General features: G+C 44.3%; 1 protein-coding gene across 1 annotated transcript in view; it reads right to left on the reverse strand.

Moving 5' to 3' along the window:
* TMC2 (transmembrane channel like 2) overlaps positions 1 to 21,255 on the reverse strand; it is a 31,007-nt gene extending 9,752 nt beyond the window's left edge. Inside the window, exons 1-15 of the mRNA XM_063176949.1 lie at positions 21,210 to 21,255; positions 20,849 to 20,896; positions 18,545 to 18,896; positions 17,648 to 17,800; positions 15,330 to 15,420; positions 14,335 to 14,416; positions 13,940 to 14,046; positions 12,020 to 12,118; positions 8,621 to 8,763; positions 7,053 to 7,200; positions 6,430 to 6,618; positions 4,779 to 4,958; positions 3,819 to 3,971; positions 2,340 to 2,468; positions 84 to 151 (exon numbers count right to left, since the gene is read on the reverse strand). Coding sequence (XP_063033019.1) covers positions 84 to 151; positions 2,340 to 2,468; positions 3,819 to 3,971; positions 4,779 to 4,958; positions 6,430 to 6,618; positions 7,053 to 7,200; positions 8,621 to 8,763; positions 12,020 to 12,118; positions 13,940 to 14,046; positions 14,335 to 14,416; positions 15,330 to 15,420; positions 17,648 to 17,800; positions 18,545 to 18,896; positions 20,849 to 20,896; positions 21,210 to 21,255 — 1,988 coding nt within the window. The remainder of the gene's footprint in view (positions 1 to 83; positions 152 to 2,339; positions 2,469 to 3,818; positions 3,972 to 4,778; positions 4,959 to 6,429; positions 6,619 to 7,052; positions 7,201 to 8,620; positions 8,764 to 12,019; positions 12,119 to 13,939; positions 14,047 to 14,334; positions 14,417 to 15,329; positions 15,421 to 17,647; positions 17,801 to 18,544; positions 18,897 to 20,848; positions 20,897 to 21,209) is intronic.
* Positions 21,256 to 24,495: the final 3,240 nt, after the last annotated feature.

Genomic DNA, 24,495 nt, shown 5'->3' on the forward strand with positions numbered 1-24,495 from the left:
ATCTTGTTGGCTTGGAAGCTCTCTAACTCCACTAACAGGTCTTCTCAATAATATGAAAAATAAAATAAAAGGAAATATCTTACCAAATCATTCCCTGGTTGAAAACCAGACCCAAAACGTTGCCGCTAATGTCAAACTCTGCATAGGACGGCTGTGTGGGGAAAGAAAGGAGAGCGTGCTGTTGCTGGAGGTACCTGCTGGGTTTCTGCTGGGTGCATGATGCTTATTCAAATCTGGCAAGCAGGGCTTCCTGGGAGGGCTCCTGCTGCGTGCACACTGCCTGAATGAGCAGCACAGGGAGGGGAGAGCAGAACTGGAGCTGCTGCTGCTCCTCTCTTGGCTTCCTGAAAGCTGCCAAGATCGATGGAGGTGCTTAGAGTGCTCTGTGTTCCTCTCTCCCTGCTAATATGACACCAGCTGTGAGCATGGCACGGGACCATGTTTAAACTCCAGCTGGTGCCTGGCTATGGACTTACAGTTCCACCCTGGTAAAATATTGAATCTTGAAGCAGTGATAATTATGAGCTGGAAGGCAAATGCTATGCTGGATTATGCTCGTGTCCCTAGGTCCAAGCTGCTGAAGAGCAGAAACACAGGGAAAAGGGAGAGAAATACAAGGGAATATATGACCTGATGAGTATTGAGTGACATTTTACTCTGTGCTAGCTGATCTATTGCTCCATATAAAGCAGTATTTTAGCTATTTTAGCTATCTGATGTGGGTGCTAATGGTGGCAGGTCCAGAACAGGCTGGTCTGATCTACTGGCAGTATTTGTTGCTTTATAAATTATTATTTTGTTAGATTTGCCTATGATGAAGCTACTTCTTTATATATCTACTTTGGTGTGCACAAAACTTAGGTGATTTTTGTCAGATGAAACTTTGTGTAAAGATTTTCATGTTATGTTTTCTTGAAAAAAGCTCTTTTTTTTTAAACTGCAATGCAGGAAACAGAATTCGAAGAAATGGTAAGTGATGCTCTTATATCTTTGGAATCCTATGTAGTATGTCTGGTTTTTATGCCATTTGCATTTATTAATAGCGTCAGCAATTCATAAAGTTGAAGAGGTTTGTGCTTTATGATGAAAACTCAAGTGGAGTCTAGTCAGAGTCTTGCTTTGCTGACTGCTCATAGCTTTGGGAAGGGATGGCTGTAAACACTGGGGGTTATTTTTGTTCTTTTGATTCTGGTCCATTTCTACTTTAAATCTTCAGCTAGAAGTTAATATTGGCTTCTTTTTTGCATGAAAATAAAGACAACTTTCAGCATCTGCTGTCCTCTGCCTTGAGTATTCCTAGGTGAGAAGGCTGGGTTAAACAAGAAGCTTATTCATTATCTGCATTAGAAAAACACATAGAAAATTGTGCTGGTGTCCCTGGCTGGGTTGGGTTAGTTGGCCATCAGCAAACCATCTTTGCAGAAGCAATGGAAGTAGTTTCATGCTGCTTGGCTGCTGGGGGGACCCTCCTAGGCCACCCTGGGGAATGCCCTCTGCCTCCCTCAGAAGAAACACAGAGCTGCACAAGCAGCAAAATGCCTGTTGTGCCCTGCCTGCTCCTCCTTGACCAAAGCCCTCCGTTTTGCTCTTCTCCAAACCACTCCTGGGAGCCCTGTCACTATGACAGCTAGGCAGTGGGTACGCTGATCTGCTTGTAATCTTGCAAGGTATTTTCATCTCTGAATCCATCTGCTTTTGTTTCCTCTCCTGCGAAGCAATGGACTTCCCTCCATTATTTTGTTTGGTGTTTTGTGCAGCCCCAGTACTGACTGTTTGGTAATGCAGCCTTTATGAATAATGGAGTCCAGTGCTGTTGTGTGTTACACGCACATGAGAGGGGAAGGAAATGCTCCTTGTTCCACTGCAGCAGAAGAAACACCATGAGCAATCTGGAGCTTCTAGAGCTTCTGGAGCAGAAGCTTCCAGGAGCAATCAGGAGACACTGCTGTGAGAAAAGCAGGTTCCTGCCTGCAGGGTGGCCAATGAACAGGAAGGTCTGGGGTTTTGAAAGGGGATATAGAAGGGCCCAAGGTTTTGGGGTAATAGCAACTGAATGAACACCAGATGATTTCTTTCTTAAGTCAGCTTCATGTCTTAAAGTTCTGAGATGGGGAGGAGAACTGCATTTTTGTAGAGTTCTTACTGGGATGGAGCTGATTGATCCAGAAAAGTGATGCAGACTATGGATACCACAGTGATATGGATACTAATTATCCAGCAAAACCAGATGGCCACTGGAAGGATTCAAAACAAAGTCATTTGTAGTGTTTGACCAAATGGCCCTGAATTACTTTTGTCTTCTTGGCTATAAGATACTGACTGGGCTATAAGGTACTTACGAATCCAGCCTCTAGGTCCCAGCACCAACAGTAATTCACAAATCTGACAAAGCAAGCTCGGATGAAATCTCCCACCAGAATGGTTATGTAGGTCACCAGGATATCAGACACAGTGAGCCTCACGAACTCCTGCAATTTAAAAGAAGGAAAAAACCTATTTAACTCCTATAATTTCAGTAGCACATTCAGGACTGTATTTTTTATTAGGCTATTTGTCTTTATATGACAGTAATCTTCAGGAAAGCATGCCATGAGCAAACTCCATGCCTGTTTTCAAACTATGCAGTGCCTAAGCTTTACCTCTGTGCTTGGGAGCTACGAGCTCTGTTACAGCTTTTAGATCTGATAGCTGCTGCTGGCATTATTGACTGCTCTGCATGCTGTGGCAGCACAGAAAGTGGGAGCAGAATGCTAATGCTGCAGGAGTGCTGCTGTCAAATATACTTATGCCCTCAGTTGGTTTGATTGTGCATTGCTCTGGTATGGCTCAGCCTCCTAACTTTCATGTGGACTTCTAAGAAAATTGTTCAGTTGTAAACAAGAGCTGTGTGCAAGTGTAGAAAAAGGAGATGTGCAAGAGAAAGAAGATAAAATTGCAGGCAGAAGGAACACTCATAGGGTGTAGATAGCTAGTGGCCCAAGGATTCAAAAGGAAATATAAGAAAGGCTTTTAAAGTATGAGGGGGGAAAAACAAAGATCTGCTGAATGACAGCTCAGCTGCACCAAGGATCAGCTCCTTCTGATGAATGACAGTGGCTGGTCTTCTCCCACATGGCTGAGAACCACCTGGCTTTTGAAGATGCCTTGTGTGTGCACAGGAATCCATAGCCTTGTAGTTTGGCAAGCCCTAACTATCAGCCAGCAAACAACTCCTTTTACTGTTTAAGTTGTGCATAGTTGGCTGCAGATCTTCTTGGTGCGAGGTAAATAATGCAGGGTGGATTTGTCTGGTGAAACTCTGAGGACTTGAAGGCTGCCCTGTCTGCCTTTCAAGGGGGTTACTTTTGCCTAATTCTGCTTTCATCCCATGGCCCCCTGCTGCGTTACTGACTGGGACATGTCAGGAGCTCTCCTGAGGCATGTCCTCTGGCTGGGTTTTACACCTGCACCAAGCCCTCTCTGGAACAAGTGCCACAATAAATGGAGAAGAGAGGTTTGCTTCAAAGGCACAGTCATGATCTGAACAAGACCATGGTGCAGGTGTGGCTGCAGACTGCCTGGCCTTTTGTGCTCTTCACAGCCTGTGCCTCAGAGCTGTGCATGCCCTGGCTGCTTCCAGCTGAGGATTTCACCACCATGGCTTTAGAACCATGGCCAAAGGCTGGTATTGCCTGGGTGATGCTGTGTGAGAGTGGGGGAAAGAGCTGCTGTTTGTGAGGAACACTTCAAGCCTGGAAATGTTAAAGGCATCAGTGGGAAAAATGTAAATGGACCATCCCAAACCAACACAGAGGCTTGCTACAAAATGGATTTCTTACAATGCCGACAGTTGTCTCCCAGCAGGGTCCCCTGGGCACGTCTGCAGGGTCAAGGGGAGCTGGGGTGACAGCGCTGTCATTCCCTGCAGACGAGTTGTGGTGACCAAGCAGTGTCCAGTGAGTGATGTTTTTTACCACATCCTCTTCTGCCAGCTGCAATGAAGACACACCCACACCCCCCCAGACAAAACCATCAGAAAATAGAAAACGTGGAGGTGCTTGAAGAAATCTGAGGCATTGAGTTCCTCCCTACTCCTTAGCAGTTACCACCCTGCGTCTGTTCACAGTGGAGTGCCAGTGCTGGCAATAGCACAGAAACTCCTCTTTTGCCTGGAGCAGGGGAACAGCTGAGAGTGGGTCAAGACTCCCATGAGTTTTTGGGGAACAAGCAGCATGCTCCCTGCACGTGGAGGAGTCAGATCTCCTTCAAGACTCCTGTATGCAGATGTAGCCTTCACCCAGTCCTCCTCCTTCACATTATTCATAATTTTTCAGGGCAGAGCAAACCGCCCTGGTGATTCTAATTCTTCCCCGTTTAAAACAGAGTAATTTTTTCTGTGGATAAGTTAGACGTTTATCCTTTCCTGCAGTTATCTGCCCACAACATGCTACCAGGATAATGTTAAAGAGGGGAGGCAGGGGAAGAGGATTATAAACTGTATCCTCAGGGTCTGCAGTAATAGAAATTGCAAACAATGTCAGATGGAGAAAAAAAAATAGAATTGCCCTAACATGCTGTGATTATGGGAAGACAACAACTATGCTCTTTTCAGGTCTGTAAAGCGAAGCCAGGGACTCTGCTTGGTGAGTCTGCCTGGGGCACTGCCCAAGAGGACTGGGGACAGAGCAAGCACCCTCTGCAAAAGGAGTGATTGTCCCTGCTGGCTGTGAGGACAGAGTATGTTCACCCTCAGCTCTGGGAAATGCTATTTGACCATGGCTTTTTGGCTCAGCTCTTACTTTTTCGTTGACATCATCCATCAAGGCCAACAAAAACGTGTAGAGGTTTCCCAGGAAGAGCGCGAAGATCCGCCCCAGCTGCCACTTCAGCCCGATGCGGGGATGGTAATTTTCTAGGGCAGCGATGGTCTCAAACAGCGGAGGGCAAAACATGCCCAGCAGGGACATCACAATTTCAACCTGCCACGTGAGGAAAATGAGATAGCTGCTCGTAGTAACAACAGTGACTATCTTACTTTGGGCAGAGCAGGAGTTGCTGGCAACTGGTTGGATATTTCTGAAGGATTTATAAAGGGGAGGGAGTCAAAGCAAACTCAGCTTCTGGCTTCGCTCGGCGTGCAGGCAGCACAGTGTCAGACTTCAGGGCCGGGCTGCACGACTTGCTCTTGCAGGAGCATTTTTGCTCTTATCTCAAAGGGATGAGCTGCAAAGAATTTGCTCCCTGTCAGTCCAGACTCATGAATATTTAGGTTCCTCAAGTACCTTGCAGTATTGCTTGCATCAGCTCCAAGGTTCTTATTTTAGTTTCAGAGGAAGCGCAAGACTTGGCTTGTGTGCATAAAGATAATTAGTCAATGCTAATGTTTATTTTCCACTTTCAGCACCTTTGCTTTTGCAGAAGGCATTTACAGGCTTGAACAGAAGCACGTCAAGATCTCAGTTTTGCAGCTCAAGAAAATGTGTCCCAGTGGTATCTTTGTGCCTCTTTATCATGCCAGATACTAAGTTGTACTGTAGTCAACGAGGTCATTGGCCAGTTAAGGTTAGCTCAGGCATGACTTAAAGGCTTTAAATTTTTTTATAGCCCTTTGGGCCCATGGCCTGCATCTGTACAGGTGCAGGTGGTCTCTGACTCCTCTTTGTGCTTTTCTTTCCAGAAGAAGTAACAGTACCCAGCACTATATTTGTTCAGATCTCACATTATCACCAGGAAAACTAAGACATTAAAATTTTTTTAATAAGATTTTTTTTCTTTGGTAAAAATCTATAGTGATAAAGCATTTGGTAAGCAAGTGCTGTCTTTCTAAAGTTTTCTGAATGAATTTTAAAAATGCATGGCTTTGGATTTAATTTGGCTTTGATATATAAATACATGTTAATGTAGTAGACATTGAAATTAAACCTTTGCATAGGTTGAAATATTTTTTGCTGTATGTGAAGAGCTTAAAGATTTGAACTTCTCATTCCAGACAAGGGAAACTTTGACAGTTGACATTTTTTTGCAGGTTCTAATGTTTTATTCCCATTATTCAAGGTGAATGACAAAGATTTGATTTTAGAGTTAAGTCTGATTACAAACATTTCTAACACCCAGAGAGCTTTCTAGTACAACAGAGTTTGTGAGTGTTATGATGCAACTTGATTCTTAAGATGGTGATTGGTATTGGAAGCGCTGAAAAGCCATTGACTTTTCTAGTGATTTATTATAAGAGTATTTTCCCTTCTCTGCAGGAGTTGTTAATTTGCCCTAGGAACTTTCAGGGAGATCGATGTGCATTGCAGCTACAACAAGTACAAAGGTACTGAAGGGCACTCCTGGGCCCTGGTAGGGAATCCCCCTGCCTTGGATGCTGTCCTCAACCTGTGACAATTAATTTGCTGATGTCCAGAGGAAATTATCCCAGCAGAAAACTGGAAGCAGTTTCCTTACCTCATTTCTTTCATACCATCCAACGTTTTGCATTTTGGAAAATGTCTGGGAGCGTTTCACCACAAAATAAATGAGGTAGCCACTCCCACACAAGCAGCAAATGATGAGGACATTGGCCAAAACACGCAGGAACCTCCTCAGATGGATATTCTCATCCTTGTTGCTTTCTTGCTCATCTACAATGGACTCCTGAAAAAAACAGGAGGGGTGCATAAGAAATTGGGATGGATATCTTGCACCACCATGCATGAGGTGACATCACAAGGTTTTTCACCCCATGAAATTCAATCTTCTTCTATTCTGGCTAGATCCAACTTGGCAGTTTTGGTTAAATTCAAACTAACCTCCATAGAGGCATCCTGGTTTGACTGAATGATATCAAATGGCAAAGAGCCTGAGATATCCCAGGGGAACTACACTCATAATTAATACAAATTCTTTTAAAGGCCAAAAAAAGGGAGTTAGGGGAAGCGGGTCACAGAAGCTGGATCTGCCATGGATCAGCACCATGCCCCGTTCCTTTGGAGAGATGCTGAGTGGGTATCCAGATTTCCCCTTAAATCTCTGCCATTTTTAGGTGCTGGCAGTGTCTCCAGGAGCAGGCAGAGGACAGTTAGGTTTACCTTGAAGCTGGTGGTGATGGATGCAAACTTGTTGTCTGCTGTCTCTGGGTTGCCAATGAGGTAGTCCCAGCTGGTGAACATTTTCCAGCTGAAAATGAAGTTGTTATCATCCCCATCTGCCGTGCTCTCGTTGGCATTGCGAGCCATCCTGCGTGAGGGTGTGAGCAGGGACAAGGTCAGACAGTGCTCCACAGAGCCACCACACACCCTTCAGCTTTGCACAGCTTGGGTAAGATGGAGTGGGGCAACCATTCCTGGGGCCTGGGAGTGACTAAAATGTGCCACTGGACTTTAGGTCTAAGGAGGACTGAACTGGCAGGGCCTTCTATTAAAAATAGTGATACAGAGAAAAACTAGCATAGGTGATTGAGGAAGTTAAGGATTGCTTTGTTCAGCTGGTGCCTGAAGAAAGTCTGTTTATGGTGCTTCTGGGTCCTAGGCTGCAGTATATGGCTATGCTACCTTTAGTTAGTTCAATTTAGTCAAGACCTCCATGTCCCATCCACTACACTGCGGCACAAAGGTTTAGTGAGACTTCACTTGCTGCGCAATGCTGGAGCCAAAGAGCTTGCAGGAAGTCATGCAGGGAGGGAGAAAGGATTATTCTTGTTAATCAGCATAGGAGCAGATATGGCTTCTGCTGTTTCCTCTCTATTATTTGACCACTGAAATCCTTTTGTAAATGCCCCTAGAGTTCCTAGCACTAGTCCCTCAAGGAAGGCAAGACAACAGATGCTGCAATTTCATGGCAAATGTACAGAAATCCCCATGTCCCCCTCCAGCCAAAGGCTCAAGTAGCTCTTTCTGCTGCACAGCAATATGGCCTGTTTCAGGAAGCTGTACAAATCTGTGGGCTTATCCTTTCTTCCAAAGAAAGGAAGAACTTTTCACGGCATGTCCTTCAGGCAGATATAGAGGGGCTTATTTTTTTATTTTTAACTTTGCAGAGACCATTACAGCACTGACAAGTGCTTTGGTTGTGGGAGCCTCACTGAGGCTGGGAACAGTGCACAAGAGACACAGAAATTGTGGCCACTTTTAGACTCCACTGATTAATTTAATTTAAGGACTCAACAAACACAGTCTGGTAGCACTTGGCTCTTTTCTGCAACCCTTGCACTGTCTGTGGGACCCATGTTGTCTTTCAGGAGTGTTTATTTTGCAATGAAAGCATGCAAAAGGAACATTTGAAATTTACTGCAAGTAAAATCCTCCTTCATTTACAAAATTACCTGTTTGATGGCGCTGTTGTAATGTTGGAGGAAGGGTTAAAGAGATCTGGAGGGGAGGAGAGCAGAGAGGATGGCTGGAGTAGGAATGGCTCAGAATAGTGCACATGGGCACACGCAAGAGGCAGGGGAGTGCCCAGTGCCCTCTGCCCACCAGGGCCAGGGTGGTGGATGGGGAGGCCGAGTGCAGGAAAGCAGCAGGCACACACCCCCCTTTGCCCACATTCCCCCAGCCATCCAGCCAAGGCTGGAGCAAGTCTGGGTGCCCAGGGAGGGGAACCCAGCTGTGGGACACATCTGGGTGGATTTTGCAGAGGGGTCAGTGTCGAGTGCACTTACGATCTTATAACAACCATCAGGCTGTAGCCAAATACGCTGATCCCAACCATGAAATATGCCATTGGCAGCCTGTATTTCAACCAGCCAATTGTCCTCTGGTTGTTGTAGTAGCCATAAAAGAGCGCTGAGTATTTGATGTAGCCCTGGAGGGAAAGCAAAAGAAATCCTGTGTAAGCTGTGCAGCTTCTTCTCTGCAGGAAAGGGATTTCTAGAGAAAACTGAAGATTTAAAACAAGGAAAATCAACGTGGAAAAGTTTTTAGGGTCTCATTCTTGTCTGTTTGCTGCTCTGGCACCTTTGAAAGCCATATTCTTAAGAGTTTATCTTCCTAAGAGAGGTAAGATGAGGGAGACCATGTCAGAGGATAGTGGCTTAAAACTAAAATGTGGTTTTGATTCATCACTGTTTCATCCCTCCCAGAAAAACATTCTTATTGCTCTTTGTGGCTGCAGCCCACCTGCTTCTCTAAGCCAATAATCAAACACTCAGATCTTGTATAAAAGCAGTAGCAAAGGGCCTTCCTGCCATGATATGAAACTTTTCCTTTCAGGTAGGAGGCAGCTGATGCTCAGTGCCTTGCAGATTTAGTTCCTTTTACTGGCTGCCACCTGCAGAGCAAATATAACTAAAGAGTGAAATCAAAGCATTACTTTCCTGTGGAAAGCAGAGCTCAGGCACAATATCACCCATGTTGTCTCAAGTAATCTTTTTTTTGCTGTGCAATCTGTTGAGCATTCAACAAGCGTGCAGATCACCTAATCTGCATTAGCAATCTCTCCCTGGTTTTCTGTCATATCTCATCCAAGTTGATGTGTATCACTGCACATTGTATGTCTCTATTTTTTGCCCCTTGTCTTTCAGCTCCTAAGTTAAGTGTACTTAATCAGTCTGGCCATGATAGTTGAGCAAGCTCCCCTCTGATCAAGCCTTTGGAAAGACTTGACTTGAGGCTCTTATCAGAGCCTGAGTAATAGATCTTGTCTGGAGACATTGAAGGGTTCACATGGAAAGGGGCTTCTGGGGCTGTTTAGCCAAGCCCTCTGCTCCAGGCAGAGCCAACTGGAAAAGGAAGTGTTGTGGCTCAGGGCTATGTCCAGCTGAGCTTTAAAAATCTGCAAGGACAGAGCTCCCACAACCTTTCTGGGCCTTTCTTCCACTGATCAATCAAACTAAACTCCTCCAAAATCTCTTGACTTTTTATCCCTAGACTAATTAAAAGCTTTGGTACCCTCAGGTGCCACAGAAGCTGCATTTTTGCTCTGCACAAAGCGCTGTGCCACAGGTCCAGGACCATTCTGTGTGCTTCTACCAGGGCAGCAAGCCTGTGGCTGGCACAGCCCAGCACGGCTGCTTGGGGCTCGTAGCCTGTTACACACAGTGTCTGCTGGGGAGGAGTGGTGGAAGAGAGCCTGGTGAGCTATAATGTCCCTGGAAGGCGCTAGTGAAGTTTGCTTCTCAAGCTGTAATTCCAAACCTTTGTCTTCCTGATTCATCAGATGCCAGGGACTGAAAAATGAGTTTCTCTGCTCACATCATCCAGTATGCTCTTTAAACTCCATTTGTGAGACATGGTGTCTGGTGTGCAAGTGAGATTTATTCCTTTCCGCTCCTCCAGAAATCTGTGATGTGACCTCCTTCCTGCCAAAGCATGCATTTCCCCGGCTCCTCTCTCCTGAAAGGTATTTTTCAGGGTAACAGCATTGACTCTTCATTTATGCCTACTCTGATTTATATTTCCCCCCTGCACCTCTCCTGTGGAGCATGCTGGAATAAGCCTCTATTCATTTTCAAAGGGCAAACCTCTGCACAGGGCTTCATTTGACTTCTCCTGGCTGCAGAGGGTGTTGGTGTACTGGGCTGCCCCATGGTTGGAGGTGTTTCTTGAGCTTTAATAGCATTCCCTGATGTCAGACAGGAAGGGAATGGGTGCTGGAGGGGGACCTGTACAGCAGAGGGGTTCAGAGCACCAACTCCTCAGTGACAGCAGGGGAATGTAGATGTGTGTACCAAGCCAGAGGCAGGACACCAGCAGGTCATGGGAGTAAGCATTTCCTGGAAGCATACAGCCTCATCCAAAGACAAGTTTTCTTACTGATGGGTCTATTACTTATGGTCTCCCAGAGAAAATCAGCAGCTGCATTTAATCAGCACTCCTTCAGATTTTTTGTTTGTTTGTTTGTTTGGGGGTTTTATTTTGCTTTTTATTTTTCTGGATTAATGAGTTTAAATGCTACCTCTTGTATTTTTACAGTGCACTACTCAAATGAGTTTTTCATTCCTTACACTTCTATTAAAAATCTCCCTAATTCACCTCTGAATTCCATATTCTGACAGTGAGAGAAAGTGCAGGGAGAGGAAGAGTTGAAAGGATTCTCAGCAGATTATGGGGGTAAATGAAGGCCTGGCCCTAGCAGGTTCCTGGACACCAGTATTTGAAGCCTTATTAGTTTAAATAATCTGGTTTACAAGAAAGTAGCTTTTCTTTTTGTTTGGTTGCTTTTTGTTTGGTTGGTTTGTTTTTTTTTTCTTTTTCTTTTTCTTTTTTTTTTTTTTTTTTTTTTTTTTTTTTTTTTTTAGCTAAAGAAATTGCAAAGGGGTTTATTCCAGAAAGACTAGCATGTCGTCCCATGCTTGTAGCATGTGGGCCAGTGCTGATAAAATTTAAAAAAACATTTCCAGAAGTAACTACTTTGAAAGTCAGATCCCAAGGCACCAGTTACATCCGACAGTCTTCACCCCCTGCACATACCTTTTCTTGGGCTGTTACCTAAAAAGACTTAATCCCTTTGGCTTAAATCTTCAAAGTAACTGAGATGGGAGGTGGATTGGTATTGCAGGCAATCACCCAAAGATGGCTGGAAACTTGATATTTCCTTTGGGTACAAGTCCTAAACATTTGTTTGCACTTCAGGCTCATGTAAATATTTCAGGGGAACAGGGAGGGCAGGCCCATGGGGAGCACCCCCCTTTCCAAGCACTTTCAGCGGTCTGGCAAGGTGATCCCTGCTTGTGAAGGGGGTCTGCAGCTGAAGTCTCTGTCTCGCTGCTGGGTTTGGAGCAGCTCCAGCCTCTCACCTGTGTGCTTGCTGCTTTTCTAGTTGGCAGCAAAATGGCTTTTGTGTCTGCACACACATGATGCATGCCAGGCAGCACATTTGTATATGGAAGTGGTTCAAATCCATATGCAGGTGTCTGCTCATGGACATGCTGCTTGGGGCAGAAATCTCAGCATCTGCAAAGATTTTGTTGCAACTAAAGGCATTCCAGACTTCTTCTGCAAGAAATAGGTGCTCCACTCGTTTAGCCTTGGAACAAAATCGTCCTTGTAGCATTCGCTAACTTCAGAGGGGTTTAGGAGGAATTCAAATGATCTTTTGTGATTAACACTTAAATGCTTACCTCAAAATCCCAAAGTACTGAAAAATCCATAGCTGTTGCTTGTTCAGCCCGGGGTACAGTTTTCCTTGGCAAACTCCCATAAGGCATTCCCATCAGGACCTGGAGAACATTCATAACCATGATGCATGTATACTATAAAACACCATAGAGTTTTTAACAGTTTTTTTTTTCTTAATGAGTCTGTCTTGTTTTGGTTTTGGTTGGTTTTCCTTTCCTGTTGATTTTGATATACATTTTATTTCTTAATGCTAGAGCAGCAGTTTTTAAAAAACTGCTTGGCATTAATTTAATTTATAATTATTTAGTATCAATTATATCTATTACTATTTAGTACTATGTATATTTAATAATGTACAGTATTACATTTATTGTTTATACTTAGTATTAATTTCACACAAATAACCAGAGGACTTCCCTTTCCCTGGACATATCCATTGCACAGGAAATATTTTTTGGAGAAACTGTACCCTCAAGGAACATCTGCAGTTGAAATGTCCTTAGTTTGGCAAGGAGTTCTTTGCTTGAACTTCATGGGTCTAATGCAGTAAAGGGATTAGCTCCATCTATTTATGCAGAGCTACTCCTCTGAGAGAAGTCAAGAGCACTGGGTCAAGCTTGCAATATAATTTGTATTTTTCAGTCCTGAATTGAAAGATGTTCTCAAGGTGAGGTAAAGGGCAATTAGGTTTGGGGGGGGAAAAAGTATGACAAAAAGATGCAAACAATAGTTTTCATGGCCCAGGCTGTCCTGATGGCACCATGCAAAGCAGGTCTTGCAGCTGGAGCAGCAGTAGAAGTCCAGACAGAGAATGCTAAGGGCTATGGAAAATTATTACAAAAAATTATTTACAAGCTGACTGGTGCCAATACCAAAATATCTCATTAGCATTCATAGCCTAGAAAGGCATATCATCTATCACTTATTTTTTAGGGCTATCTAATTGCACTCAAAATAATTTATGATTAAATGTTTATTGCCCAGCTACTCTCCCGTATCGTAACAGCTCAGTAGGCAGTGAGTAACAGTGTGCACACTTCAGAGAGGAGAGCTCCTGCCATATGCAGAGTTCCTAACCAAACACATTTGTATTGTTCCGTGCTAATGGTTATGTCTCCTCATCCTGGGGGGAAACTGAGCTTTCCCTTTCCATAGTGTGAGTGAGCACATTAAGGGGAACAAAAGCATGGTCCTATGGGAGACATTCTGCAGTGCATATTTGCTCCATAAAATTCTGCATTGAACAGAACAGATGCCAGTGTCTGTGGATTGCACAGCCTTTAAATACTGCACTGAGTAATTTAGCCAGAGCTGTAATGGCTACATTAAAAAATTCTTCAATAAACGATCATATAAAGTTGGCTATGAGATCTTTTTCATTCTCCAAGAAGAGTGAGAAATAGAAAAACTAAAAATAAAACAATTGCTTGTGAATCATAGGAATTGGAAGTACAGAAAAGGGTTATTTCCCAAGCAAGCGTTAGTTGGCAGAGTGCTGGGAAGTCGTCTGTTCCTTGAGGGGCTGTGCCATGGCTGCTGCCCCATGGCCATGCCCAAAACTGAGGGCACTTAATTATTTTCAGAGCACATTCCATTTCCTGTGGCTCGTGCAGACCAGATCTTGTGCCTAGGATTGGAATGTCATGTTCTTCACTTTATTCAAAATGTAAAACTAGCCTTGAATTAGATTGATTGTTGAGCCCCTGTTTCAGCTGCTGGATGTGCAGCATCTCTGATAGCATTTGATGTCTCCTGACATCAATCCAACTTCTGCTCCTGTGTCAGTAACTCTTTGTAAATAATTGTCCTCAGGCATTTCATTTATCTAAAGTGATGCCTGTTATAAGGCATTTGTCCTGTCAATGCCATGTTTGTGTCAAGCAAAGGGCAAGATTTTCCTGAAAGGAGAATTAAGCACTTACCTCTGGAATGATAACCAGTCCAAATATTAACCCAAAAAGGACAAGATTTACTCCATACATCCAGCGCAGAAATATGAAGTAGGAAGCAACAGAGGAGCCAAAGTGACCTTAAAGCAGAAGACATTTCATGGTTAGGAGTTTAGGAGGATTAAAGTGTCCTCAGCAGCCCTTTACCCTCAGGTCCCCCATGAGAGATTCCCCATGAGCCTCCCAGGAGTCCCCACAGCTGCTGGAGAGAGCAGCACCTGGAGCTGCCAGAGGTGCGTGCTCCTTGTCTGGCACTGATGCCCAGGGCGAGTGGAGACTGTGGACCAGGAAGCTTGAACACTGTTTGCAGGAAGACAAGGCAATCTTAGAAAATGTCCCACTGCCACCACACAGCAGCTTCAACTTACTCTCCACTTCCTTTATCTTCATCTCCCAGGGTATGCACTGAGTTTTAAAATTTTCAAAGTCTCTCTTAAATTTCACCCATTTCTGAAACAAGACAACGTTGCAGTGAGCAGAGAGGTGTGAAGAGGGGGCCTGCTCTTAAGCAGGGCTCTCTAATATCAGAGTTTGGTAGCATGATTAGCTGTGGGTGTAAAGTTCAAAGCAGGAGCTCTGGTCTGGGTCTTATCTTTTGGACTATTTCAGAAACTCCCTTCAACCAAAAATCCCCCCCTCCCACTCCCAAGTGTTCACATTTATGATTTGAGTTTTAAGATTTTTAACCTTTTCAGGCTTTTGGAAAGCTGCAATTGTGCTATGGCTTGATCAGATTATATAGGGGTGGGAAATTCAGACCTCTGGATTGAAAGAATTGGTTCAGAACAAACACTACTTAAACCAACATTTAGTTTGATAAAACACTGATCTTGAATCTTTCCTCACAAGGCCAGCAGCTAAACTCCCATTGATTTCATAATCTCAGGTCTGGCTCTGTTTTGCACTTCTCAATATAATCTCCATGACAACATGCAACTTGGCTACCAACTTCAAAGCACAGCCATCATTCTCCCTGTTATCTCCTCATCGCTGGAGAAGATGAAATTTTACGGGATGAGGGGCAGGGCAAGAGTTTGGCAGGGCCTCTTTTCCCTTTAGGGGTATCTTCTCTTACATATCCAGGTTTTGGAGATTGCAACCAGAAAGCCATGGTTTTCCCTGCTCCTGTAAACCCTCCCTTGCTTCAGGAAAGGTCACAATCAGGTTCAGGTAGGTGTGAATTTCCCCCTGTTCTTTCTGCATTAGTTGTAGATTTGAAGAAGTATTTTTTTGAATGTGGGCAGGAAGTTTTATTCTGACTTCCTTGTGCCTCTTTCACCAAACAGAGGTCAATAAACCCAGAAATGTGCTGAATACACAACTGAGTACCCAAGCCTTTCTCTGACATCACCGTAGCACTTACCTTCGCCATCATCATCTTATATGCATACAACTTTTTGCCCTTTCCTTTTCCCAGTGCTCCTTCAAACTTCTCTACAAAATCTTGTGCCTCCCTAATTGGAATAAAAACAAACAGGGTATTAAAACAGCAGAGGGGTCTTTAGCTTTTCTCCCCTGCCTGCACCAGTGGGAAAAGCAACCGTGCTCATAGCAAGGTGCGGACTTGTTCTCTCTCCCCACCTGCTCTCTGCTGATCAGTTGCTGTGCCATGTAGAGCTCAGACACCCACACAGGACTGTCAGGTCCCCAAAACACTCACATTCATATAGAAATGTTTTATATTAGCTTTAAGTATTGTTAGTGCCCCAAATCTTGCTCCACACTTCTCCCTGGGTGCAAACTAAAAGCCTGCCCATTTCTCTCACTGCAGAGCTCTCTCAGCCTGTGTGCCTGTTATAATTTTTCTCTCCTGATGCATTGGTCAAGGAGAAAATAACATTGCCTATTGAAATAAACTCCAAGAGGATGCAGAGCTTCCTTTTATGAACACCTCCCAGGATAAATATGAGAGATGTGCAAACAGCCCAAGGGGATAATCTCAGTGCCAGAGGAATGAGTATATGCTAGTCAGGAGTAAAATCAAGCTGCAAAATGAAACTAGTTTTACACTAGGATATCTAAGGGAAATACAGAGTAAAATAGTCTAGGTAGATGCTGTTATGCTGAGTATGCTGAGCTTGTGAATAAAATTATATTGTATATTGGCATTGCCAATGAAAAGAGATTAAATTTCAGGAGCTGGGAGGTTTTATGCCATCCTAAGCCTGTGGGAAGATGGACTTCCACTTGGTATAAATAGTTGTCTAGGTCAGCCTGTAACCTTGGGAAAATCACCTGTGACTTCATTTGCAAATCTGAAGTGAGATTTCTAAATCTTGAACACATTGTTTTGTTCTCTTTGTGTTTTACACCCCTCATCTCTGCAATGTGGCTCATAATTTCTTCTCTCAGGGTTGAGTCCATGCAACCAAAAATATCTAATGATTGTACAGTGTGCTGAGAGCCTTTCTGGAGACCCCTGCACAAGCAGTGCAACAGTTTTGTTGAGGTTCATTAGTAGGTAGTGATGATTGCTGTAGCTCAGAAATAAGATGAAAGTATGGAAGGACATTGTCAAACATGATCCTAAGCAGAATTTTAGTCAGTATCCTACACCACAGGGGAAAAAATGCATCAGAAATAACTCTGCTTTGCTCCTTTTTTTTTTTTTTTTCTTACAGAAATTTGTAATTTTAGGGCCATAAGAATTTATTTGTTATGAGCTCAGGCTCATAGCACAGCTGTGAGGTGGAAAAGCTACTTTAACACAGCTTCCCTGTTATAGATCTTTGCCCAGATTTTCAGAAGTAATTGGCAGTGTTCATGATTCCTGATTTTATTGGAAGATGGAACAGGTCTTGGCCTTCAGAGCATAAAGGAGAGAAGCAAAGACACATGGTGACTGTCAGCTTTGATAGAACAGTCCCTGCAGCTCTGAGCAACCTCTCAGCAAACACAGAGCTGGGGCATCACCACTCCCTCTGGGGCCGTGTCATGGTTTAGCATAGCTTGGTTTTTAGTTACAAAGAAAATGTATGTGTGCTTTGCAATGCTCTTTTGAAATCTCTCCTTGTGGAAAGGGGTTTCAGAAGTTCCTTAAGCAGTAGAGCTGGGAGCTGAATCATTGCCTTGACAGGGGAATGGTTTGTTATGAGCCATGCCCTATCAACCCATGGGTTTTCATTTCTCTGGTCTGCTCTGCCCCACTGTTCCCCTTGCCCAGCACTGAGGGGTTTCTGCTGCTGCCTGAGTTGTTCCCACCTTCATCAGGGTCTGTGTGGCAGATTTCTCTTTGCTCCATAAACCTCTGAAAATAATACAGCATTTTTTCCAAGCAGCCCCATCTCAGGACTGTGCACTAACAGGGCACTGGGCTGCTCTGATTTCTGTCTGACAAATAACATGAATAAGCAAGCCAGGGTACGGAGTTTGCTTTAACAAGCAGCCTGACTGTAGTGAGTCATTTGGTTTTACATACGAGGCTAGAATGTCCTGACCGTGGGTATCAGTTGAACAGATTTGCACTTTGTCTGTTCTTTGGTTACTGAGGCTGAAAATCAGATTGCATATTTTAACTCTGGTCATTTTTAGCCAGACAGGCTGGCCAGGTTCTGCCAGTCACTTTTTCTGATACTACGGTGTTACAGCAGCAGCAAATATGTAATTTCAAGGAAAGACACAGTGCACCTCGTAACAGTCAGCAGAGAGCCCAGGAAGGGGGGTTCCCATTTTGATGGGTACCTGAGCACCGAGAGCTTCTTCACCATCCTCCAGGGCTTGTTCCTCATGGTGGAAATCAGTTTTTTCTTTTGCTCCACCTGCTCCTTCAGCATCGCAAGCTCTTCCTCTGACAGTGACTCCTCATCAGAGGAGTTGGAGGAAGCTGAAGAAGTACTGGAAGACACACAAAATAAAGGACACAGAAAACCTCACAGGGGTTAGAGGGAAGGCCTTGATTGGGGTAGGCAGACTGCTGCTGCTGGCCCTGGGGATTCCACTCTGATGTGGGCACAGTGCCTCAACATCCCCTGGCTCAGTGTGATGCCAGTGCCCATCACACTCAGAGCAGGGCTGTTTCCAGCCAGGATAGTGAGCAGCCAGTTGTGTCCCACTACAATTTACTCAATATTGTGTTTTGGGACACATATCAGCTAAAGAACATTGCCTACAGCTTCCAGGGCTACAGCTGGCTCCGGAAAAATGGTTTTCATGCCTTCATAACAAAATGGGAGAGATATGGATAGAAGACAAAGGTTGGGACAAGCAAGATTTGGAAGAGGAAGAGAATTGAAAACACAAGGGATACATTTTATCTGGAACATTTCCATAGACCAACCAAAAAGAGGTCTCCATGCCCAAATTTCTCAAGGTACCTTCTTTAGGGGTGCTTTTCTACCCCTGGCTGTAGGTACTAAGACTCCACTACATGCATAGACCTGATCCTGGCTGAGAAATTATAATAACTTGCAAACAGTTTGTTTTTGTAGCATTTTACACTGTTTTCCACTGTGTCTCTTTAAGGAGAGCTGGAACTTTTTTGCAGTCTATTGGTTTTGCCATTCTGATCCATATGCCGCTGGCATGTCAATATCGCTGCCAGTCTGAACAAGGCACCGTAGTCAGGGATTGTTTAATTACCTGTTTTTCCTGCCCTTCTTCTGTTTATTCTCCCCCTCCTTCCCTCTCTTGGTTGTTCTCTTTTCTTTGTTTTCTGATTCCTTTTGATCTTTGTTAGGAGCCGTTTTGCCCCTGTCTTTCTTCTGGCTTCCTTCCTCTCTTGCCTTTTTTGCATTTCTGTTTTTCCTTTGGTAATTTTTTCTCCTAGAAACTCTGTTTTGTTGGCTGCCATTGTCTTCCTCTTTGCTCTCATCTTCTTCTTTTTCTTCTTTTTCTTCTTTGTCTTTCTCTTGCTTTTTGCTTTGAAGTGTGCTTGCTCTGCCAGTTTCCCTAAGGCGTCGTTTGTTAGTTTTCTTGTCCTTTGCTTCATCTTCTGCAAGTGATAAAAAACAGTTACATTGGGAAATCCATGCTGGCAGAATAAAGATTCATCAGAAGAGCATGAGCAGGCAGGACACCTGATGCAAACCCTGGTAAATTCAAAGAGCAGGTGCCTGTTGATCTCAATGGGCTTTGTTTTATGCCCTGTCCAAGAACCATGTGGAATTCTGCTTGTGCAACTCCCATTTAGGACACCATGATTTAGCACATCAGTGACTTATATGTGACCATAAGAAGATTGGAAATTAGTTACAAATGCAAAAGCTGATCCATCAGGCAGCACAGACAGATATCTCCCTGACCTGTAAACACACCAGAACAAAGGAAACAGAAATTGCAGTCTGTTACACAATGTGTAGTTTGCTTGTTGATGCGATGTCCTTGAAAGATGTTTACTTTTCAAGGCTGGGAATGGAGTTCTTCTATTTATAGAGAGAAAAGGCACAGCACAGGCACTATCTGGTTTTCTTTCTCTCTCTCAGTTTTCTTTTATATTGGATGGTCTCTATTCAGAGAAGAAAAAGACCAGACAGTCTCTGAGGCACATTTCATTCTTACTGGCATTGCAAGCTAAAAACCTCCTCTTTCCAGAAGTCAGAAATGCTTCCAGCTTAAAGTATTGAAGTAGAGCATGATTTAGTTGCAGAATTTTATGGCAAGGGGGAAAAATTTTTCAAAAGTCCCCAAGTGTCTCCATCTCTTTCACTACCAAGCCTATTAAAATTAATAGTAAGTTTTCCAGAGTATTCTGGCTTCTTATTTCCCAAAATTTCTGTCTGATGAAAGTAAAGAGTTGGAGATATTGTAATAGAAGAAGGAAATTGGGATGGAATGGGATCCAGAGTGTAAAATGAGGACCCTAAAAGGTGAGAAAAATTGAAGCAAAAAAAATTTTGAGTATTTGCATTTTTGGTTTGGTGAAAAGCTAGAAATTAATGACAAGCAAATAATTTCTGGTTTTTAGTGGTAAAAAATTAGTAGGCAGTGGTTGTCACATTTGACACTGGTAATGAGAAGGAGCTTCCAATTAATTTCTTAGGAGGCATTATGCAGGTTTCAGTTACTATGTAATGGTCCATCTAAACTGAATTTTGATCAATCATATAGATCAAAGGACCACCTCTTTTTGGGAAAATGTCCATTTTGGACAGCTGATGATATAGGGGGTTTTTTATTTGCAACCTCTCAAGTATTAGGCTAATTATAAAGCATTAATTTGTAACCTTTATCTTACTGCCTCTTTTGCCTTTATGGAAAAGACAGCTATAATTTTTTTAATAAAATAACTTCCAATAGTTTGCTGTAGTATGAGAAAGTAAACTACTTTCTCATATTCTGTGAGTAATACAGACACAGTTGTGAACTGTTTTTGCAGAAACAGCTACATTTGTATCACCTATTCACTGCTGTTACGGTCTTACCTCTTTGCTCTCTCACTTGAGATATACTGTACCTGCAGAGTTAAAGGTGTTTTTAGTCCTGTCACGGGCTTTTCCTGATTTCTCTCAAAGCCACAAGTCTCCCTTCAATCCATTTTCATCATTATCTTCTTGCAGCCATGACTGATGAAGATCCCAGTGTGTTATGGTCTCAGCAAGCATTACAGGGAGGGCAAGCGGGACCTCAGTGTAGTGCAAAGCAGCCCCAGCCCTGCACAGGGTGGTGCTTTACTGCAGTGCCTGATTTACTAGGGGCTGACTCCCAGGGGATGTGGGCTCTGACAGCCTCCGACTCTGGGAACATGGATAAAACAGGACTGACTGCTTAAGAATGGTGATTTACATATCACTGTTATAAGTCAAACCTCAAGGGAAAAATCTGCTTGCTTGCAAGAAACTCATGAAAGAGTTTGTGTCGTAGAGTAAGTCATAAGTCAGAGAGAAAAAGAAAAGGTATCACCTCTTGTATTTCAAACAGGACCACATTTGTTAATCTCTACATTACCTTCACTGTCTGTGTCAGTTTCCACTTCTCCATCAAACTCTATTCCGGCTGCAAAACAAAGAACGAGGAGTAATTGCATTTGTTGCTGGAATTTACACGTGTGATGCTTGACACAGCTGACCCTTAAGTTCCAGCTGAGCTTGGCAGAATATCTCTCACTGATTATACATTATATTCCTTCCCTACAGAGATGCTCTTAATATTTACTTTAGTCTGGCAGACTGATGAAAGTCCCCTGCCTGAGCAACCTGAAATTGTATGGTCTTCGAGAGATGCAAAATGGTGTGCTCAGGAAGCCCCAAGAGGTTTAGTCAAGTATTTGGCAGCATGCAAACTGAAATGATCTCACAGTGATACCAACCATCTTCCAGGATGACCTGCAGAGTGCTTTTCTTTTTCTTCCCCATGGCAGGCTCCCGTCTATTGCCCAGACACGGTGTCTGCTGCGCTGCGCACACACCCCAGTCATACACAGCTCACTCCCTCTTCCAGTGCCCACGTGCTTGTCTCCTTGGCATTGCAGGCAGATGGGCACGTCCAGCCGTCAGTGACCTCTTGCTCATGAGCCATGAGGAGGACAGGGAGGGGTGGGAGAGGCAGGGAGAACCGGGGCTCTGCCTCAGCCTACCCAAACACTTTCCCTTCTTCTCCCTTCTCCCTGTGAAAAAAGCACCTGTTGGCATTGCATTGCATTTCATTATTTATACATGAAGGAAAGCCCTTTGGTGGGCACTTGGTGGTGTCGTATGAAACACAGACACAAGTCACGTCTGGTTCTGACATAAGCATGTGGCTGGAGGCTTTCAAAGGATCAATTTTCTTAATGCCATATTCTTTACTGACCTGCGACAATCTGTGTAACCCCGTTAGTCATTCTCCTGCGTCTTATTAAATCTCTCAGCCAGTGCCCATTGGGACACAACTGTGGGTCACCTTTTGTCCTCCATGCGTGTCCCTTGGGGGGGACTCATGAGCTAATAGATGCAGCAAAGAGTCAGGAGTCAGGATACCAGGATCTCTCTTTCCTTTGCTCCTCTATTCTGTGTGACCTTTGCATACTCATTCCACTTGCTGGTAAAATAGGATAGATTTTCCTTCTAGGTGCTCTGAGGCTTAATTAATTAATGTGAGACCCTCATTTGGAAGGTCCTTTAGAACCACAAAGTATTGTATTGCATTCTGCAGCTTGCACTTTTTCAGTGGGCCAGGAATAGTTTTGTCTGAGTGACACCTGGAGTAAAACCTGCCCCGTCTGCCTGAGCTGTGGCTTCTGCAGAGAGTGCCCAAGGGTGCATTCCCAGTGTGGGGTTTCTCTTGGTCTCCCAAAAGGAGAGCTTACCCTCACACCATCTATGAAACACACTGCAGACCCCTGGCTTGCACAGGTGTCTCTCGGGGACCTGGCACAATGGTTTTTTTTCCAAGGATTATCAGTGAGAGCGTTAATTCCTTCCTTTCCCTCCCAAAAGAAAGGACTGTTTCAGAGATCAGCTTGAGGCTGTTGCCACCACTGGCATGTGCTGAAGACTCCTTCTTTGCATCAGGGGTAGTGACTGAGGGGATGCCAGTCTGAACCTTTCAATTGCTGCTTTTTCTCATTGCATTTGGGTCCAGGGGCACCTTTCAAGTACTTTAAATCCAATCCCATGGATTGTCTGATCTATGTTTGACTTTAGCTCAGCTCTCCTGAGCTTAATACATAATGTATGGTATAGGCCCATACATTATTAACAGCTCTAACCTTACAAGTTCATTGCACAGGGCATTTTCACTGTGTGTTCCCCACACCAGTGGGTTTAACTGGGTCTGAAGACAGTGACAGTGCCTTTTGAAGGTCTTCCCAGTGAATGAGTTTCACCTGTAACTCTATATGTTGATGTGGTTTGTTTCCAATGTGATTGCTAGGTCATTGAATTAATACTGCTCCAGGAAAAAAAGGAGAAATTCCCAACTGCTGGAGGCTGCTGGAACAGATCTTCTGCAAGATGCTTCAGTTGCCTCAGTGCCAAGCATCTCTACCCCAAACAGAGGATGTAGGGGCCTTCTAGTTAAATGAAGACCGAGTTTCTGAAGAATCGTGTGGCAGGATGCAAAAGGGCTGTGGATGCTCATCATACACCCTCCACCCCCGGTACTGTACTCAGTGACAGCGCTGCTTCTGCTTCATGGAATCACAGAATGGTTTGGGCAAGAACTGACCTTTAAAGGCCATCTATTCCAACTCCTCTGCAGTGAGCAGGGACATCTTCATGTAGACCAGGTTGCTCATAGCCACATCCAAACTGACCTTGAATGTTTCCAGGGATAAGATATCCACCACCTCTCTTGGCAACCTGTGACACTGTTTTACCACCCTCATTGTCAAAAATTTCTTTGTAACTAACCTAAATTGACCCTCTTTTAGTTTAAAACTATTATCCCTTGTCCTTTTATGGACCCTACCCCTTCTTTCCCACCAAGGCATGCTCAGATGCTTTTTGCATGCTCAAGGCCTGTTCATGTGGGCATCTCATTGGCAGAGTTGAGCGTCCTGGTTTCCACTCCACCACAGAGTCAGTGATTCACCCATGGTCTGCACTGGAGCTGGGACAGCTGCAGGCTCCAAAGTGGCCTGTGCCACTCAGCATGCCCATAGGTATCAAGTATGTGATTTTGAAAAGTGATGGAGACTGTAAGTTCATTTACTACCAAAATATGTGGCCAGGTAATAGCCCTGTCTGCTGTCCTGAGATGAAACACCTGCTCTTTGATTTTACTGTCTGCTCACAGCAGTGGGGGCAAGGTGTGGTGTTTCTCCAGCAGTCACAGAGGCCCTGGGCACCTCTGGCCACATGGGGGGACAAGAGTGCCCTCACAGAGGGGGTGACAGCTGAGGGGTGCCAGCATATGGGACAGAGCAGGAACGGGGGCTGTTTCACATTGTTGTCACGAAGTAACAGGTCAGTATGGAGGAGCATATTTGCAATAAGCTCTGCTTGGCTGTTGCTTTGCTGCCCTGTACCTGCACTGCCAGAGGTCATAGGACTGGCCATGATAAAACTGTGCTGTTACAGGCCGGGTGGCAGCATTTCACTCTTGCGTAGGTAGGGACCTTTATCTTTCTCACTTCTGACTCTGTTGGACTCCCTCCCATGGAGAGGAGGGAGTTGCATAGTGCCTGGCAATTATTTCCTAATGAAGAGTGTTATTAAAGTGTCTGCCCAAGAACTTACCCCTGAGGAGAAATCCCTACATTACCTTTCCAACTCAGCCTGTGGTGCAACAGACCCTTTGCATATGACAGGCTGCTCCCTTTGCCTGAGAGCCTCCAGAGAAATAAATAACCTCCTCCATCTGACGCTCTCTGACTCCTCTGGAAGTGATGGTCCCCCTGAGGCTGATGTGCAGCCACACAAGCATGATGAGAAACCTTGGAATCTTGATTCCTTGTGGTACGTGTCCTTGGGGGAACATGTGGCAGGCTTGCAGAACAACCATCACTTTTGGAGTAGGCCAGGCAATGCTAGAGGCTGTAACGCAGAAGAAGGCTGGGCGGCACAGCCTGGGGAGGAGAGGAGTGGGATTCAGTGCAGCAAAGTGTTGTCATCTAAGATGAGACCAAGAAAAAGTGCAAAATGCTTAGGTTGTCTTGCCAGCCTTGTTCGCCT

The sequence above is a fragment of the Melospiza melodia genome, chromosome 1 (genome assembly GCF_035770615.1).
Source record: "Melospiza melodia melodia isolate bMelMel2 chromosome 1, bMelMel2.pri, whole genome shotgun sequence".
Taxonomy (NCBI): Eukaryota; Metazoa; Chordata; class Aves; order Passeriformes; family Passerellidae; genus Melospiza; species Melospiza melodia.